General features: G+C 41.8%; 1 protein-coding gene across 3 annotated transcripts in view; it reads right to left on the reverse strand.

Annotated features, from left to right (window-relative positions):
* The window catches only part of CZH18orf25 (chromosome Z C18orf25 homolog), a 43,216-nt gene extending 23,496 nt beyond the window's left edge, over nt 1–19,720 (reverse strand). For 2 of the 3 annotated variants that reach the window (XM_048931627.1, XM_048931629.1), the window contains exons 1-2: nt 19,577–19,720; nt 2,946–3,762 (exon numbers count right to left, since the gene is read on the reverse strand). In XM_048931627.1, the coding sequence (XP_048787584.1) occupies nt 2,946–3,669 (724 nt within the window). In that variant the 5' untranslated portion in view covers nt 3,670–3,762; nt 19,577–19,720. Of the gene's footprint in view, nt 1–2,945; nt 3,763–8,218; nt 8,303–19,576 lie in introns of all 3 variants that reach the window. The other variant, XM_048931628.1, reaches the window with a different exon arrangement.

The following is a 19,720-nucleotide window of genomic DNA, read 5'->3' on the forward strand; positions in this document are numbered from 1 at the left end:
CAGAGGACTGTGACTCTATTGCACAACTGCTTAGTTCCCAACTTGGGTGCACACACAACAAAATGAAGCTAATAACACTACATCTATTCAGCACACCATCGTGCACCCATGTGAATGTTTTCCTTACCTTACTCTCCTATCCTAATGTATTTCAGAATCAGTCATGTGAATGGTTTAAAAAAAAAATAAATGACTGCACTATTAGGATGGAAGTGGTGATTGACATGAAAACATTATTGTACTCTCAAATTTGGCACTTCAAATTTCATACTTTACACAAGTGAACTGTCTTCTGTTATAAGTTTCAGCAGAAGGTTAAGAGTTAGATACACACAGCCTCTGTTATAAAGGCCATATTAAATGAACTATTGCTAAAAGTTTTACAGCATCTCTGTTGGCAAAGCTATTTTCCAGACAACAGACAGGTTTGAAAATCAGTCCCAGTAATAAGCCACATTGAGGCTGCAACAAAAAGTACTGCTGAGGCATCCAAATGCAGTAAGACTATGGGAAAAACACAAACTCCTCTGCATCGAGGGGTACGGACTTCTTCAAAAGTAAATGACAGTGCTTTTTCCTTGCTTGTGTTCCGACAGACGTACTGCAGTTTCTGGACAATGAAGTTCAAGTGTGAAGTTAAAAATGAAGTCTGTTACTTTTTGACTTTGTGCAGAGGATACTCATGGCTGAATTTCCAGGAAAGCTTACCCTGCAGTATTTTCTAATTGTTAATTCCTAACTTCTCAGGCTGTTTAGAGCCCAGTGCTAAGAGCATTAAAAATGCTTTCTGTTCAGAAAAGTGACTTCAGCTAAGCACTCTGTAAACCCACCAAGAGGGACCACAGGAAGCACATGGATCTGACACTGCAATGGAGCACAGGGAGTCCCTGCCAGGCTCATGGCTCCACTGCATCTGTGAAGCCCACGCTTTATTAACCCAGAGGAGCACAGGATGCATTTTTGGCTACCTTTGTCCTTGTCTCTACAGAGCATGTTTCTCTCTTGTACTCTTGTACTTGCCAGTTTCCTACCAAACATCTACCAAAGATGATTCTGCCTCAAAAAAACCCACAATCTGCCAGGCACACATTATGCCTGATTCCAGGTTAGTCATAATGTAATTTATTATTACTCGGATGATAGGAGCTATGAACTAACAATAAAGGTCACTGTTCTCCAGGCTGGCTTTTGCACACCCACATACTGCAACGAAGGCAAAAATCAAAAGATGTGTTTAATAATCATTAAATTTACAAGTTCTCTATATACTACAGTGGGATCATTTCACTACACTCAAATGCTGGAGCCCAGTAGCACAGAAAAGTACTCAAGAATGGTTTCCAAACTCAGCAATGCAAGTCAAGAATCTAGGCAGATCTGACAAATACCAAGTGGGACCTTTCTGGGTCAAAAGGTGCTTTATGACTTCATAAAAAATAAAAGCATATACCCTGGGGGATTTGGTGAGGAGTTTTTTTGGGGAGAGGAGGGGTTGACCCATCTGAAAATTGAATGAAAGTTTTCTTCCATGGGCTTTATATTAAGTCTTAATTGCCCTGTAAAGTGTAAACATAGCTTAAAAAAAAAAAAAAAAAAAAAGCAGTTAAAAAAAAAAGGCACAGAGCTATGAAAACCAGAAGTTTGACCAACTACTAAATTGGAAAAATAATTTTAAAGCATCTATTAAAAGTTTACTACACGTTACAAGAAGAATATGCCTTTCCCAGACTTTCCAATAATAAACATTAACTTCCTTTGTGCAACCTGCTTCCTAGCAATATGTGGGAGAAAGGCCAGTTCTCATGGCAGCAAAATTGTTCACTGTCATCAAGCCAGTTAGAACAGAGACCATTATGTGCAAAATCTGATGCAGATATTTTAAATAAGACATCTAGTAAACAGTTCAGACAGTGAAGACCAGCTATTGCAGTTTTCCTTAAAAGTTTTCTCACCCTATGTAAACTTAAACTGATCTAAAAAAAAAAAATCTTCTAGCACAAAAGGCAAAAAGTCATGTAACTCAGTAAAAATTGGCAAGCCAAAAACTTTATTCTTACGTAGTTTTATTTCTGATTGTCATGTGATGATGGTTCTCTGGTATAGTATTCTGTAAGAGCAGTATACACAATCCTGTCCATGGCACTTGGGCTAATAAAACAAAGACTCAGCAGACAAGAAACTTCGAGAATTTATCCTTCTTTCAACTAATAAAGCTATAAGAATCTCCCTATAATTTGCTGCCTCCAATCTTTTAGCACAGACGTGTCAGCAAATTAAAAACATAAATGTTATAGATTCTTATCACACAGGAAAATGATAACAGCTTTGTCTGAAATGCTGCAAATTTATAAATGGAAACAGCTTGGGCATCTGTGTAAACAAATTCATATTTATGTCCTAAAATAGGTGACCAGCTGCAATCTGCAAGAATTTGCAATAAGGCTAAGTACATTTGTCATGCACTGAAACGGAGAGCTGAAAGCACAGCATAAGTGCAACAGTAAGTAGGGCCTTGTTGTAACACAGGCAAGAGGTATGCTATATTGTTCCCAACACAGCTGCCAAGCTGTGGTCTTAGTGTATTAAAGCAAAGCTGGCCACTTATCTTAAGAATGAATTTATTAGATTATCACCAACTAATGGGATTTAACAGCACTGATAGGAATTCATATAGCCTTAGAAAGGAAAAGATCTGAAAATTCCAGAATTCAGACAGTCCTTCCTCCAATTTACCACTTCTAAAATTTGTTGGTGTGCAAAAGTGCACTAAAACCTCAGAACGGATTTTAAAATTTGCCCATATCTTGCTAATACACTGCAGTCTTCAAATTTACACAGAGCTGCAGTTCTCCTAGGCTTTCTCAAGCGTCACTCATCTAACTTAACATGACAGCTGAGAAACGATGCCAGATGCGTTACAGTTCAGTTTAAAAAACATCCTCTACCTGGTATCTCTGCAGTGATTGTCTTGCTGCTCCCTGAAACCTCTTCGTCATCATCTGATGAGCTCGTGCTCGAGTCACACGTCAGGTCACTATCACTGGTACTGCTGTCCTGCAGCAGGTTGTACTTCTTGCGAGCAGCTGCTTCCCGTTTCTGCCTTAGCAGCCGGATTCTTTCTTTGTGCTTTTGGCTTCGGTGACCTTTTACCTTGGTAACTCGACCATTCTGCTTATCGACAGACTGTCGGTTTTTCTTGGCAGCCATTGTTGAAGTTTCACTTTCGGACCTGGATCGCCTGGATTTCCTCCCAGCTGCACCCCCAGAGACCCCAGAAGGATCTTCTTCCACAGCAGCTTCAGCTTGAGAGGGCTCATTCTCTTCTGTGGAAGACAACGTATCTGAGTCAGCCAAATGCCCACTGGAAGAAGGAGAAAGCATGCAATGATTAGAAGAGTCACTCTCATAAACTCGACCGCCCGCTGGCTTATCACTCTCTGTAGATGCTAGCTGAGACTCTGAGGAGTCTCGTCTCAGTTCCATCAGTAAGCAAGGCATGGAAGAGAGCACTGCAGAGTCTGATGCAGTGGGCACGCTGTCTTTCTGAGTATGTGTCTCCAGTTCTATAGGTCCATCTTCATCAGGAGCTGTCTCCTGCTTCTCAGAAGCCTTCTGTGGAACTTCTGAATCCAAAAGTTCTTCTGCTTTTCCCACTGCCTCCATCTTCATTTCAGAACACCAAGGTCCCCTCGGTCTCAAAGCATGGAGCACGCAGCCTGGAAGACGGGGTTAGCTAGTCGTGGTTTTCAGCAACACAGCAGCCTGCACAAGAACAGAATGGTAAGAATAATTGACCCAAGCAACTCGGTCCAAATCTTACAGTATTACCTAATCAACTAGTTGCTTTCAGTTACAGGCAGCATGACTCAATACCACACTGGTTTTCTCTATTTACTTTTTCCTCGTGAACTCATCCTGTTACAGCAATCCATTCCTCCTTTTTTCACATTTGTGAAAGATAGGTGGGAATCACTTCAAATGGGGCTCATCCCACTGGCACACCAAAGCAGATCAGAAAATGACAAAAGCATTTCTAAGCATTATATTACGAAATTTAAACCGATGTGTTCTAAGCAACATATGCTAACTTCTTCACTCCTTCTCTAAGAACTTCAAACATTTTAATGGAGAATTTCAGCACTTATGAACAAAGCCAGAGTGAAAATTCCCAGACTTGGTAGCCATCTGCCTGAACAGACCAGAACGCAGGTCTGTTTCCATATCGATGAGAAATCTATTTTCAGTAGATCAGGACTTCAAACTGTAAGACTTTTAGTTTTTATGGCAATTGACAAATTTACAGTACCAACGTGGCATAAACAAAATCCAGACGTTTTGGCTTGAAACCAAGTTGCTGCTGAATATCACAGAGCAAGACTAAAAAGCGATACCATATTCTCAGGGACGTGGGATTTACAATACTTCAGGCAACGTCTATAGAAGTCTTGGCTATATAATAAGAGATTTCTTCTCAGAAGAGAGAAATGCTGGTAAGCCATGCATAAAGCTTATTAGGAGCATTTAAAAAACCAGTCGGGTGCTTCTCAAAAAGCTGCCATAAAAGCCTTGGCTGTATGAGAACCTACAAGCTGGCCTAGACTGTCTCCTAAATCTGCCAGGAAAACAGCATCAAATAGCATGGGCTGCAAGCAAGAAAAAGTATCCACCCACATCACAGTCCTACATTTACTTTAAATTATATTTTAACAAATTGCATTTCTTCAGCACAAGTATGAAAAATCAAGCTACTGATCTGCCTGATAACCTGCACATTATCAACCAAAAAGCACCTAGAGAACTTTTTTTTTTTTAAAGCAATACAGTATTTATCATTTTATCTTAATTTTTCACGCTCTGCCTTTGACCCAAATTCTCATTTGTAATTGAGGGCAGAATAAAGTGAAGGAGGATCTTTCAATTATCACATTCACCTGCAGATGAATCGTAGGGAACAAATTGCTCATGGGTTTAGAGCAGTGAAAAACAAACGTATGGCTCTTAAAAAAAAAAAAAAAAATGGCACAGACACATAAGGAAAAGCAATATTAAGCTTTAACCTACTGTTTTGAAAAATACATTTAAGTGCAAAGGGTGATTCTTCAGCAGCCTGAGATGGTTACCTAAAGGAACTCACAAACAGAAGAGTTAACCCTTCTCTTTTCAAGGGCAGATAATGGCAGGACAAGAGAAATGGTTTCAAGTTGATGGAGGAAAGATTGAGGTTGAAAGATTCAGGGGGAAGTTCTTTGCTGTGAGAGTGGTGAGGTGCTGGAACAGCTGCCCAGAGAGGCTGTGATGCCCCGTCCATCCCTGGAGGTGTTCAAGGCCAGGTTGGATGGGGCCCTGGGCACCTGGGCTGGTATGAAATGTGGAGGATGGTGGCCCTGCACACAGTGGGAAGGTTGAAGCTTGGTGATCCCTGAGGTCCTTCCAATCCAGGCCATTCTGATGGTATGGATTTGAGAGATTCTTCTATCCCTTCTATCCTCCTTCAGTTTCCCAATCCATCCCAGCTGCCTGTAACAGCATGCTGCTTATCTACAGCAAGACTTAGAAAGATTCTGTCAAAAGCTCTCTACTGTGCCATTTGCCCCATCTCACTTTGAAACTTCATTTTTAAAAGAATATTAAAACAGAGCTTGTGTTTCCTTCGGGCTAATGAATGAAACGATGCAAGAGAATTATGAAAATATTTATGGGAAATACCAGTTATGGAAAGAAAACTTAGTAACAGACAACACAAGAAAGACAGGGATGACAACCCTACATCTACTGTATAAAATAAAATAAAAAAACAGCAACAGCAAAAAAAAAAACACAGGCAAGTGTATATAAAGGAAAATGTCCCCAATACTTGCACTGAGCAAAATTATCTTGAAAGCAACTTAAAAAAAGAATTTATGGAGATGGTAATTTAAGGTAGGTAATAAATATCACATAGGAGCCCATTTATTTTCTTGGCCACAGCACAGTATCAACAAACCCACATGATGAATTTGCATATTTTGAGACAAAGGCATCCCAATACTCTAATAAAAACAGAATTTCTACACATTTCATCTGCAAATCCACCTTATCAAATAATTTTCCCATTTTGAAGTGAAACATGACTAAATGGCTTGCCAAGAATTACAGACAGTGGGGTGTGCAGTAAATATACGCCAGTGCAACTCCCGGCTTTTCCTGTGGTAATATGCTTTGAAAAGAAAAACACATTTCCCAAGAACTCTGAAATCTGATTTCTGCTTATGCAAGGAAAAATATGGTTGCTCAAATACATAAAGAGATGTCCCAAAGAAATGCATTTTGAAGTCCAAGCTGGGAACCATAGAACTGCTTTCGCCCCAGCTATCGTTTTAGCACAAAGAACAGAGATTAGCACAGAGGATGGAGCTCAACACAAAGCTAAAGGGCAGCCAAAATGAACGAGAGATTCATTTTTCACAGACGTCTTTATTTGGGAACATCATATACCCCAGAGCTCCCAAAGGGAAAACAAGAATATCAGTACTTGACTTTCCATCTCGCTAGCCTACCAGCCAGGAAAAAACCAAACAAGTCTCATCTACGTGTTCTGACCTTGATAAGAACATAATTATGAAAAGAAGCTTTTTATTATTACTAAGTAGGATCTTATTTTGACTGCTCAAGCCATGCCAGATCTCTTCCAACTCCTGTTGTGAAAGCATCTAACGTAACTGTAGAAGTCCCTGTTCGTTGCAGGGGAGCTGGACTAGTGATGGCCTTCAAATGTCCTTTCCAACTCAAACAATTCTGTGAACAACACCAAAAAAAACCCAAGCTCTAACAGTCCGAGTTCTGACAGTAATGGAATCACAGAAACTTTCTGTACGAAGAAGCTGGTGCAGAGGTGTCTGCTCCAACCTCCTTGTCCTACTCAGGACTGATCGGATCAGGTTGGCTGCAGCTTGTCCTGTCAGATTTTAAGCATGTTCACAGACAGAAACCACCCTCCCCCTCTCCCAGCTTCCCCTGAACAAACTAAGCTGTCCCAGCCTCTCCTCACACTGTGCTACGCTGCAGCTCTTAGAGTTTCTGTCAGCACACTTCTCCAGCCCACTGCAGTCCCTCTGAGTAAGCAGCCTGCCCTCCAATATAGCAACCCCTCCCTGCAGCGTGCCATCATACACAAACTCAGTGAGTGCACCTCATCCCATTGTCCAGGTTGTTAGGAACAGTCTGTGTCTCACTGATGTGACCACAAGAGCGTAACAGCAAAGGTCTTGCTGAAATCAAGGGCAATGCAAGCCCACTGCCCACACAGCCACTGACCCCAGCCCAGAAGGCACCAGGTTGGTCACACGAGAGTTGCCATTCACAAATCAATGACAGCTGTTTTTCGACCACCTCTGCATGCCTCACATGCTTGTGAATGGCCTCCAGGAGAACCTGCACTGTGATTTTCCTCACACTGAGGTGATGCTGACCAGATCTTTCTCCTAGCAACAAATCAAAGAAAAAAAACTGACTTAGTTCTGATTGAGAAATACACAGATCATAAAGAAGAATACTAAAAAAGTCCTGGTTTTTCTTGCCCCTCTTTTTTCTAATAATAGCATGGAAAAAAAGGTGATCTTGAGGTAGAATTAGAGAAAGACCAGTTTCTTTCTGAAAGGAGAATATAGCATCGAAAAAATAATTAATGTGATGATTATAGACACAGATGGATACTTAATTAGACACTGCTCAGAAATGTCATTCCTTTTTTTATGCAGATACAAAAGAAAAAAAAAAAACACAGCAATTCTATAAGAACTTCTGTGCTAGATTTTACTTTTTAACCATACAAAGTGCCAGTGTGCAGAAACCTTTAAGTATCAACCCACAGCTTTACATGGGAGATACTTTTAAACCACACAGTCATTTGTAAAGGCACATAATCTGTACTCTTAGAAAAATGTGCTCCTGTGAAGAAAGCCAGAAGGATTCCAAAGGTCAGCTCAGCAGACAGCCCACCCAATCTAACAGCTCAGTGCCACCAGTCCAGATCTATTTTTACCCCCACTCACAACTGAGCAGTCCTGTTCCCTCCTTTGTACCAAAGCGGGCCTGCTGTTTCTTGGGTAAATTCACTAAGCCAGAAGAAAACAAAACCAGAAGACAAAAAATGTTCTGCCAGAGCTGGCAATAAGACCAGGGAATGAAGGCAAGGAACAAATTATCCCTTCAGATAAAAATAAATCTGATGGAAAGCTACCTGCTGCTTGCTCCCATCACACCTTGAGCTCAAACTAGGCACAGGAGGGGCTACTGAAGAGTTTCTTTCACAGCACTGTTTCATCTGAGAAGAGATTTTTGAAGACAAAAAATGGATTAAAAAGCAGGAAATGAAATGTAAACTTTAGTAGATCCTGAATAACAATAATTCTGAGAACAACTGTTGTAAAATTTACACTATTAATAAACACTAGCACACACAGAGCTGTATCAAGGATGGTATGCACGCTCTTTATCAGTCAATAACTGGACATGTATACATCCTTCATGGGATTTTGCTTGTTTTGTTCTCAGCAAAATAAATGTTTTTCAGAGTTGTCATGCCATTAGGAAATTAGTTTCATCAGAGAACATGATAAGGCCTGACATACTTAATAAACATCACAATAGCTTCACTTTAATTGTACATCACCTTTTCGGGTGCAGTTGAACTGACCATGATAAAGAATGCCCAACACACACAAAGTGCAAATCACCTCTCACCTCACCAGCTGTTGTAGACAGAAGAACAAGAGTTCCTCGCAGCAGCTTTCTCTTAAAAGCCAGCTTAGCTTACTACTGACACATTTCACAGAACAGCCCAGACTGGAAGGAACTTCAAAAGACCACCAGCTCCAACCTTTTTATGGGAAAGGAACCTAGTTTAACTACCACCATGCCCAGTCACACCCCGAAGACTGCTTTTCCTTGCCTGTGACCACTCTTACATCTAAGAACTTTTATAACATATACAGCAAAACTTTGTCTTTTAATACCATTTTAGCACTGACAGAAAAAGAAAATTGGAACCCACCTCCTCACACCACAAGTCATTCATTACAAGTTATAATTTGAAAAATGAGAAACTACCTACATTTTCACCTAAGTGAATATAAAGTATGGACTGTGACTACATAAACAAGAAATCAAGCTGCAGTGCTGCACAGGAGTTACTTGTTTAGAATACAGAGCTACAGAGGTCCATCCAGAGGAAATGTATCTTGCAGTTCCAATGTCACAGATACCAATGCCTTCACTTGAATCTAAATATTTTTCTATTTATATGGAACTGAAGAATACAGTGACTCAGATTCACATAAACAATTATTTCCATTACCAGTGGATTATCGCATGTTTACCAAAAGCAATTGAGCATGGATGGAATAAGAGGTAAAAGAGTCATGCACAAACGTATGCTACTTAGTCCTATACCACTTCAAAAAATAGTGGATTTTTCTTCCAATTTCTTTTTTTTTTTCCTTTTAATAAGATAAACACACTGGCAAGAGCAGCAAGAACTGAACCAAGCACTCGATGGATTCTGCATCTAAGGGAAAGGGAGAGAGAAAGGACAGACACAGAACACGGCCTGGATACTGAGGAGCTGGCCATAACATTCAGGTCCACCTCATAAGACAAAAGGGAAAATTCTGGCAAACACCAGATTTTCTGACAGAGAACCACAAGATTCTGAAGATGTGGAGTACAACCGACTGGCTGCTTCTCAGTATTTGCCTGAACTTTTCTGGGTTTACCCATATGTTTAGCATGCCTTCTTTTCTACCCCAATTTGCTTCCTTAACATTAAAACTAATCAAGTTATTAGACTGCTATAAAAAAAAAAAAAAACCTATTCTGCATCATGACAAAGGAGGAAGTACCAATGCTTTCTGGTCTTTTTAAATGCTGTCTTTTGTATTCCTTCTCCTTCTGTGGGATACAGTACATTCTTACAAGATGCCTTTGATTTTCTTTAAGTGTCACACATACCTTTGCACTTAACAGAAGTGCAAGCAGCACTCGATCTGACTGAAGCCGACTGACTCAGCTCTGTGTGGATGTGTGCACGATGCTCTAGAGCAGATTTCTCATAACACTAAGCCACCCCCACATGGATACTGTGTAATTTATATAGCGTTCCTTTGAAAATGCTGCCCCGAAGCTGACTCACCAGCATACAATTCTACCTAAGGCACATTTCTGGGAGTGGAGTTGGCTCTTTATCAGATGATTCACAAATCAGGCCTGGTAGCAATCCTAAAGAATAAGACCCTTTGCAACAGACATGCTAAGAGAATTGAGGTGTGAAACAAAAGAAGAAAGGATTAAACTAATGCTCTGTTTCAACTGGTTTTGCATAAACAAACCAAGGTTAAAAATAGGCTGCTCCTACTGAGTGCTCAGCAGGCTGGATACACAAATTATACAACACAGAAGAGAAACTACACGTATTAAAGCAAAGGCTTCTGAAGCATCCTTAGCAACCCTGAAAAGCAACATTTCTTTCATCGTTAACAAGAAACAAGTTTTCACATTTAAATACAGGTCTACACATTGTAATTTAAACGCACATGTTCTGCCTCTTCCAAGCAAATTGTAACTACCAGTACAGTTACTTTACCAGCTGACACACAGGCTTCCAGAAACATACACCAGATGCACTGGAATTCCACAAAATCACTGTGCTTGTGAAAATAAATTAATTAGCACACAGACAAGGGCACAGAGGTTGCATTTAATCTTCTACAATATCATTTCTGTCTCAAAGTGCAACTGTTTTTCTCGAGTGATTTAAAGTCCTCAGCACTCTACATTCCATTAGTTGCCAGAGGCGTAATTTTTCCAACCCTGTTCCTAAAAATTTGGGAGATTAATTTGCAGATTATCATGATTCCAACAACAAAACCAGTTGAAGAAATCAATACTGGGATAGCTATGCTACATTTCTTGCACAGGACCAACTTACTAAGGATAGCCATACAGATGCACCATCTCCCCCTAGGAACTGTAGTTTAACAAAACCCCATTTTACCCCCATTTTTCTGTTTCTCAAGATAAATGCATGCTGTGCTTCCTCCATTGATTCATGCCATTTTATGCAAGAGACTAAAATAGCCTGTTAAACAGATCAACCGGAAACGTTGGCCTATTGTTCTGCTGTGGTCAATAAAGTAATGCTCCCAAAAATACCACATATTAAGTTGTTTGGGTACAGTGGAAACACTTAAATTAATCCTGATTGCCACAGTGGAGATTTGCTTTCTATTCAGAAAGTGATCACACACGTAGTTATCTGCTAGTAGCTTCAAACAGATCAGAACAACAATGCAGCTTTGATGTACTACTAGTCACTTCACTGCTGTCTCCAGGAAAGTTAAAGCAGATCTATCCTAGGCAGGCACAAACGAACACTCTGTACCCTACTGGTATTCGGAAAATTTGAAGCAGCAGTGAGTGGTATGGGTCACAGGTTCCAGTTCCATGAGTCCTTCAATCCCTCTGGCTGTCTGCTGCCACTGTAATGAGGCAGAACTGCCCACTGCTGCTCCTTCTGTAGCCTTGCTCCCTGGAAGGAAGCTCTGCACCTTACAGAAGACTAAGGCCTGAGAAGCACAGCTCAGGAGAGCTAAGTGAACACACCAGACAGCAGCGACAGGTGTAGAATGAGGGGAGCACCAGACCAGTCACTGGGCCTAGCAAATCATAACCTGTCAGTTCCTGACAACAGGAGCACAGACACTTTTAATAGAGAAGTGCTGCTCGGCAATTATTTGCAACTTTTCCTTTCCTGGAACAGGACTGCCTGCCTACCTTATGCTAAGATCTGCACCTCTGCACAATCTTGCACTACTCCTCTAGCTGATGTTGGTGATCCCTTTGTCTGTTGCATCTCATAATAAAGTCATCAAGAGAAAGTCATCAAACTAGACACTGCATGAGTTTATGACAGCCACTTGTTTATAACAAAGCTGAGTTAGCAAAGAGATATTAAGCAACCATACAGTTTGTCTGCAAGTACTTCACAAGCAGCCTGTTTTACATGCTGGCATAGAAGAAAAAAAAAAAAAAAAAAAAATCAGCTTTGGGGTATTTTAAAGCTTAAACAAACAAAAAAAAAAAACCAACTGTCATTCAGCAGCAGTTTTGCTTCAGGCAAAAACACAGTATCTTCCTGTCAAATCTGGCAGCAACATAACTATTTTATGATCTGGCCAACTGAAGAAGAGAAATTAGGTGATAGGCCTAAGTTCTACACGAAGTCTGGAAGGCTACACAAGTCAAAACAAGTCCTCAGGTCATTTTCACACTCACAAGCTATTAATGCTTGTTGTTATTTAACTATTAAGCTAGTTGTACAAGATCTAAATGCTGAACATGAAACTGTAACAGAAATACTAGTGGAAAAAAAAAAGCCTTGAATACCCTAAAGGTAATGCATGTTGCCTTCAAATTATGAAATTTCAGCATCTAACCATCAGCTGCTGCTGGGCCGTTCCTGGCACCAAAGCATTGGTCAAAAAAATGCTCAAAAAGAAGACATAACATTTGATTTTGTTGTCTAGCAGATGTGTAATGCAGTCTTAACATGCCTAGTGTGCTCTGCTGAACGAAGTGCTCATGACACTTGTCTGTCATATCAGTAATCAATAAGCAGAAGATACAGCTCCAGTGCAAACAACCTGCTGGCTTCTTACTTAAAAAAGAACTCACCTGTGCTGCTGGACCCAACTCAAGACCACATGCAGAACGACAGCCAACCTTTTAGTGTGCACCTTTACAAAACCCAGTGCACTGCACCCCATTCCAGGTTTCCTAAGAAACTGTTCCAACAAAACAACAGAAAAAGGAATCCTCACAGGACATAGAAACCACAGGCATCTGTGGACGCAGGCAGAATTAGTGGTGGACTGTGGCACAACCTGCACCTGAAGGAGAAAAAAGCATGGGAAGGAAAAAGGACTGTGCAGGAGAAGGTTAATTCAGAACAAGCTTCTGACAAACAGCAGATGAAGAAGTCGATGCAAAGTACACTCAGATTTATTCTAAAAAATGGTCAAAAGTTAGTCTGGGTATTTCTGAAACACAACCGCGTCAAAAGCCAGTTCCAAGTGCATTATAAATGATGTCTTTAACACTGCTGTCATTATCAGATACTCCTTACACTTACTCCTAGTCAGCATACCTCAAGAAATTTGACCCCCGCTTTGAAAGAGCGGCAGAAAGACTGGTAAACATAGAGAAGGCTTTGCATATATTTGACTTGAAGAGTTAAATCTAAGAGAACACCCAGTTACCTATTATAAAGAGAGTAAAAAAACAACAAACTAAGAATCTAGATGGTAGTTGTAGTTGGTACTGTGCAGGTATTAATGGAAAAAATCCCCACGTGCCCTTAATTAAAAGCACTATGCATCCTAAAATGATTTGCTGCATTATTGTTCTTTTAAGAATAGCTGGGAGAGCTTTCTTAAGAATTAAGAATAATTGTCAGTAGAAGACATGTAAATGATATATATGTACAAATTTTCTAGCAAAAGCAGAGGTAGAAGGAAAAAAAGACCACTGATCTGATGTATTATGTCCAACAAAATCTTACTGCTGGAGATTTATGAATTCCACATGAATTTCACTGAAATTCACTACAGATGTTAAAAAGTAGAAAAAGCATCATCTTGTAACACAAAAAGGAGAAATCAAGAGTCTGTTATCAACTAACTTCTAATTGCATGAGGTCTGTAGCTGCATAATCCCCCCAAAATTAAAAACCCTGGCATGATACTCTCTAGAGTTCATTGATTTAATTTTCCAGTGCTCAACAAGTTCTGGATTTTCTCTTGTGACAGTAGGCTGAAATAACCTGTACATAAAGCATGGCCTGGGATCCAAATGCTGTAAATTACCTTTGAGATAACTTATTAATGCCAGTAAGTGAAATCACGCAAAGTAAAACTTGCTTCACTGGCTTTTAAAAAATAATGGTTAGAGAAATGCTTGTCTGCTTTAGCTCCTCACAGCCCCTACAGTGTTAATCAAAAGACATTACAAGCTCTGTGAAAACCACAGCTATTGACAGCACAAACTGTATTTATCAGCCATTCAGCTTATGGGCACAGGCCCGTTCTTTCCCACAATGATAACTACATTTTCAAAAGACATCTTGTTGAACAAAACGAGGCCTCAGGCTATCAGAATTTATTCCAGCTTACCTCCTTAGCAGAATGTTTCCTAAAAAACAAGAACAACATCTTATCTTACATTGTCTTCCAATCAGAGTATGTGGAACTAATAGACAACTCCCTGACCTTGTCATCACCACTTCTTCCCCAAAACTCTGCTTGTGCCAGCAGACTTAGATCCCTCTCCATAGCAAGAGCTGGCATACCCAGAGAACAGGAAGTGGGAAAATAAATGGAGGGGTCAGGAGACTACCAGTTGATTAGAAAGACACAGCACATACTATCCTAACCTTATGTGGCTATCATGTTGACTTCCTTCTTTTCACTTCACTGCGTTAGACAATATTGTTTGGAGCAAGCAGTGCCAAACAGTACCATGAAAATGTAAGGTTCTCAATGAAAAGCAAATTACTGATATGGTGGAAGACACATCATTTCACAGACAACTGATACGACAAAGTCTGGTGTTTAGTTATTCTGAGCTCTGCTACTGTGAATCACTTGGACTCTGCTCATTTGGGATGAACGAAAGTGAAATCTGCTTTCACCAAAATAGGCTTGAAAGAGTGATGACCAAGCACAAGGAAACAAGACGTTACACAAGAAAAGCAGCAGGAACACTATCCACCCATAGTCAGTCTGCCTGCTTACAAAAGCTGAAAAGCATTCTGCAGGACACTGCAGAAGTTGCACTGAAAAGTCAAAGGTAAAATCCAAGTATATGGAAGCAAAACTACAGGCTTGAGTCTTAAATACTTGGAGTTAATTGAAGCGACCACTTGTTCTTATGATTTAAAAGCTCTCAGATTGGGTACTAACAGCTTTTAGCTGTGTTACTGGAGACGACTATCACAAGGCTAAAGCCTGTTCAATATTTTTCTAATTAAATTTTATCCTGAATATTCAAGAGGCAGATTAAGTGGTAAAACTGATAAAAAACTAAATACCCTCTTAAAAATGGGTGCCATATTGGACCACAGCGAATCCAAAGCTGACTCACCACATGACCACAGCACGTTACTTGACCTCCCTGTGCTTTCATTAATGCATCTGCAATGGTGTAACAGCAACACCTCAGAGCTGCATCTCATTTCAGTCCTGAATGAGTAATCAACATGTGCCTGAGCTGCAGAAACAAAGTCACATCCGTGGAGAAACTGCCATACTGCACCGACTCTACTCACATTGATCAGATCTGTAATGAGGGAACACAAACAAGTGTCAACAAGCAATGAACCACAAATTTAATTTCTAACTCATAGCAATAACTGAGTGCCACTGCATCAGTCACTCCAGTCTAGTTCAGAGATGGATTTATGATAAAGCAGCTGCTGAGGCTAATACTTATGCTACGTCCACTTTTTTATTTACATCTTTCAGCTTCCTTTATGATCAGAATTGCCCACTTGTAAAAGTTATTTTCTAGATCTCAAATTCGAGAGTCAAATGCAGCAGTTTTTTGTTGCAGCAGATTCCAGTGTCATAGCAGCTCAGCTGTGTTAAGGGCACAACCATTCGTTACCTGCTGAGCTTCAGTTCATGCACTGAAAAACTGAGAGTTTCCTTACTGTCCTGCACACAAGGAAACAAGACAAGCAAACAACACAGCAGCACGTAGAGCACAGAGTTCTTTCCCAGCACTAAGCCAGTCCCTCTCTCCCTCTGCTGTTTCATTTTTGGTTCCCCGCTGCTACTCAAGCATGTTCAGGTCAGTAAAAACCTACCAAGTTTCAGAACTTCTTTCCAAGTGCCCCTTCTGAGGCGCTAGATATGTGCCTGCAACTATGCTGCTTAAATCTTTCTCTCTGATCTGCTAAATATGTTATTAAGTCTTCTGCTGAGTTTCTGACAACGTTTACAGTTTCATAAGGCATCTAGTCAAATGCACATAAACTGATCATTGATCCAGCTCTGTCTAAAAGTACCATCGACACATAAACAGACGTTACAGAAAGTGAAATACAGGTTGCTTAAACATCTATTCATTTGAAAAGTTCTCACACTTAGATGTTTTCAGTGGTAACGGCCTGGCCAGAGTGTAATCAGAAGTCCTTGTTTCAGTTGGGACAGTATTTTTTCCCCCCCTTCACAGTGTCTGATATGATGCTATGTTTTGGCTTTAGGAGAAAACCAAAGCTGATAACACACGGATGTTTTAGCAGTCACTGGGCAGTGCTGCACATAGCCAAGGACAGTTTCTCAGCTTCTAATACTATCCTGCCAGCTGCAGGGCTTGGAGGCACAAGTTGCTGGGAGGGAGCAGAACCAGGGCACACTGACCTAAACTGGCCAAAGGGGTCTCCTACACTGCATGGTAGCATGTGACAAAAAAGGGAGAACAGTGGGGAGTTGGGCAGGGGAGGCTGCTGCTGCTCAGGGACTGTCTGGGCATCAGTCTGCAGGTGGTGAGCACTTGCTTTGTGCATCACCTATTGTGTCAACATATTTATTACTGTTATCTCTCTCTTTCTTTTCTCTCTTTGTAAATAGTTCATAGCTCGGCCTATGAATTCTATCTTTTTTTCCCCCCCGATTCTCTCCTTTGTTCCTGTAGAAGAGGGGGAGGTGAGTACATGGCTGTGCAGCGCTGAGTGCTTGCCAGGTAAAACCGCAACAGCAGGCAGCTCCAAACCCAGCTCATGCACCCAGGAGCCACTTCAGCAGGGTGTGTGGAAGCTCACACCTCACTAACAGATGTTTGAGATTGGCAATAACCTCCCAGGTCCTGCATGGCACATGCATTTTCAGTGGAACGCAGTGTTGATGTGATAATATACAAGAGATAGTGAAGCAAGTGAACAAAACTAGTTACGGACTTCAAAGCAAGATGGGAAAACTTGGACTTTAAAGGTAAATACCATAAAGGAGATGGGCATCAGGACAAAGAAGGCAGTTATTTCTCTTCCTGTACTGATCAACTTATTTCCCAAATGCTTAGCATTCAAAGCCCCTCCTGATACTCTGTATCTGCACTTAGTTCATCTAGTCCTACCTTACCTCATTAATCCCACACCTCCTCCACACTGTCAGCTGCCAGCATGATCTGACCACTTACCAAACACACACCAACATCCTTCCTATCTCCCTTTTATCAGTTAGAGCAGAGCTCGGTTTGCATGTGTGGTTACCATTGCACGTATGCCATTCTCAACTGCCTCGTGGTTGTCTTCAGATTCCTTTCCCTTCTCCCAGCACCCAGCTTAACGCCTCCAATCATTTCCCAACCTGTTCGTGCCCTTCAGATTTCACCAAGCAGGCAGCCTTTGTGCACTTATCAAGTGCAAATACAGAGGGCCAGGCCGTGCTAAGACACGTATCACGTTCTTGAACGTGCAAGACCACAGTCCTTTCCTCTTCCTGATTTCTAAGGAATTTCTCATTGCAACTTTTTGTGATGCCTATATGCTAGCCAACCAACAATTAGTTTCAAAAGCAAACAGAAATAGTCAACACGTTTTAATTAAAAAATGTAAGTGCTTAAAAATGAATCAGAAATGTTATCCTCACAGTTGAGCATAAATACTATCTGCCTATGTTCATGCACTACCTTCCCTCGCCCCTACAGTCACCCAGACAAAACACTACTATCACTGGCACTCCAGAAAGCAGCACTGATTAGCAGCCACACAACCACCCTCACTGGAGCTTCTTTAACCAGCACCAAGCTCCTCCAGATCACTGGGCACATGAAATACTCAGAGAACTGCTGGAGAACTATTGCTCACAGGTAGATGACTTCACAGCACTTCACCTCATTGCTTTTGTACTGTGTGTTTACCTGTGATCTGAACTCCACATAAACTTACTGTTCTCCTTGCAAGCTGCTACAAACTCATTCAGTCCACAAAGGCAGCGTTTCCCTGAGAAGCTGCACGGCTGGGACTGCCTGACTTCAGCTCTTCTATCATAGAAAGAGCAACCGCAGATATTAACTGAGGCAGGATGAACACTTCCACAGAGCACCATGCCCTGTTTTAAGCACATTACAATTGGTCAAGCGTGAAATTATTGATAGATTTAAGCAACATAAAGCACTTCAAAACAAACATTTGAATGTAACAGTTTGCCTGCTGTTTTTGGGCAAGAAATAATATTGTTTGCACTTTAAAATCTTTCCTAGAAAACCAGAAATACCTTAGCACATGCCTAGGAGTGGAACTGCTATCTGGTTCTATGCTTGAGAAGTACCTGAGAAGACTTACAGTCTATTTGTAGTGCGGGTTGTTCAGGAAGAAAACTTACATTTTTAAAGAGATGATTACTTAAAAGACGACTAAGGGTCTTTACTGCTCATTCATTTCTTTAAAATTACAAAATTACAGCCAGCAAAAACAAGAAATCAGGACTTACACCTAATCACAGCATCTCTATATACAAGTTCTTTACTATGAGAGTGGTGAGGTGCTGGAACAGCTGTCCAGAAAGGCTGTGGATGCCCCATCCATCCCTGGAGGTTGGATGGGCAGCCTGGTCTAGTATTAGCCCTGCTGTGGCAGGGGGATTGGAGCTCCATGATCCTTGAGGTCCCTTCCAACCCTGTCTGTTCTATTGATTGTTACAGCCCCTCCAAACGCAGTGAGGCACTTTATATGTAAGTATACTTTGTAAGTATGGGAGTAGTTACAATCAGGACCTCGTCTAATTCGGCTGCTGCAGTTATAGCTGCACAAAGATACTGACAGATGCCAACACAAGTTGCCCAGCTCCACAGTTAATAAACCAAGACGTGTTCACAGCTTGATGCTACTGAACCACGGTGGGGGCTTTCATTACCACTTCCACTCTCCCAACTAAAAGAAGGACAAACACCTTCCACCAAGCAGCCATTCAACACCTGATAGCATACCTGAGAACATACCATTCAACTTGCCTGACAGCAACTATTAGTGCAAAGTTACAAGCCTGAAACCGAGCAGACATAGCCCAGCTATCACCAGTCTGTGCAGTCTGCCTTTTTGCTCATTCAAACAGGAGCAGGCAGCACAGCCGAACTTCAGATTCTCCTTGCTCGGAAGCACACCTGCAGCCCGTTAAACCCTACGAAAACGAAAGGAGAGATAAGCAACGAACCAGCTGAACTTTCTCCCACGTAAGAGCAAACACCAGCGTGTCAAAGTCCCGCAGCCGAAGCACAGCGGTTCGGTTCGGGCAAACCCCAGCCGGGCACAACGCGTCGCTTCGGTTCGCCGTGCGAGGCCTCGCGGACCTCCAGCCGTGCCCAGGCGGTCCGTGACGAGAGGCCCCGCTCTCCACAGCCCTCAGCCGCGGATCCCGCTTCCCTCCTCCTCCTCCTCAGGGTGAAGGGGAACGAGATCGGGACCCGCCGCCGGCTAACGGTAACGGCTGCAAGCGGCACGGCCCCGGAAGGGCGGGAGAGCCCAAGCCGCGTCGGTTCGACTCACCTGAACGGCGAAGGCCCCTTCTGGCCTCCCCCCCGGGGGGGAGCAGCTGGAGCATGGGCGGCCGGGAGGAGCCGGGTCTCCGCCGCGCCCCCGACGCCAGAGAAAATGTCAGCGGAGGCCGCGGGGCTCTTCTGCGGGACGTCA

The sequence above is a fragment of the Lagopus muta genome, chromosome Z (assembly GCF_023343835.1).
Source record: "Lagopus muta isolate bLagMut1 chromosome Z, bLagMut1 primary, whole genome shotgun sequence".
In the NCBI taxonomy this organism is placed as follows: Eukaryota; Metazoa; Chordata; class Aves; order Galliformes; family Phasianidae; genus Lagopus; species Lagopus muta.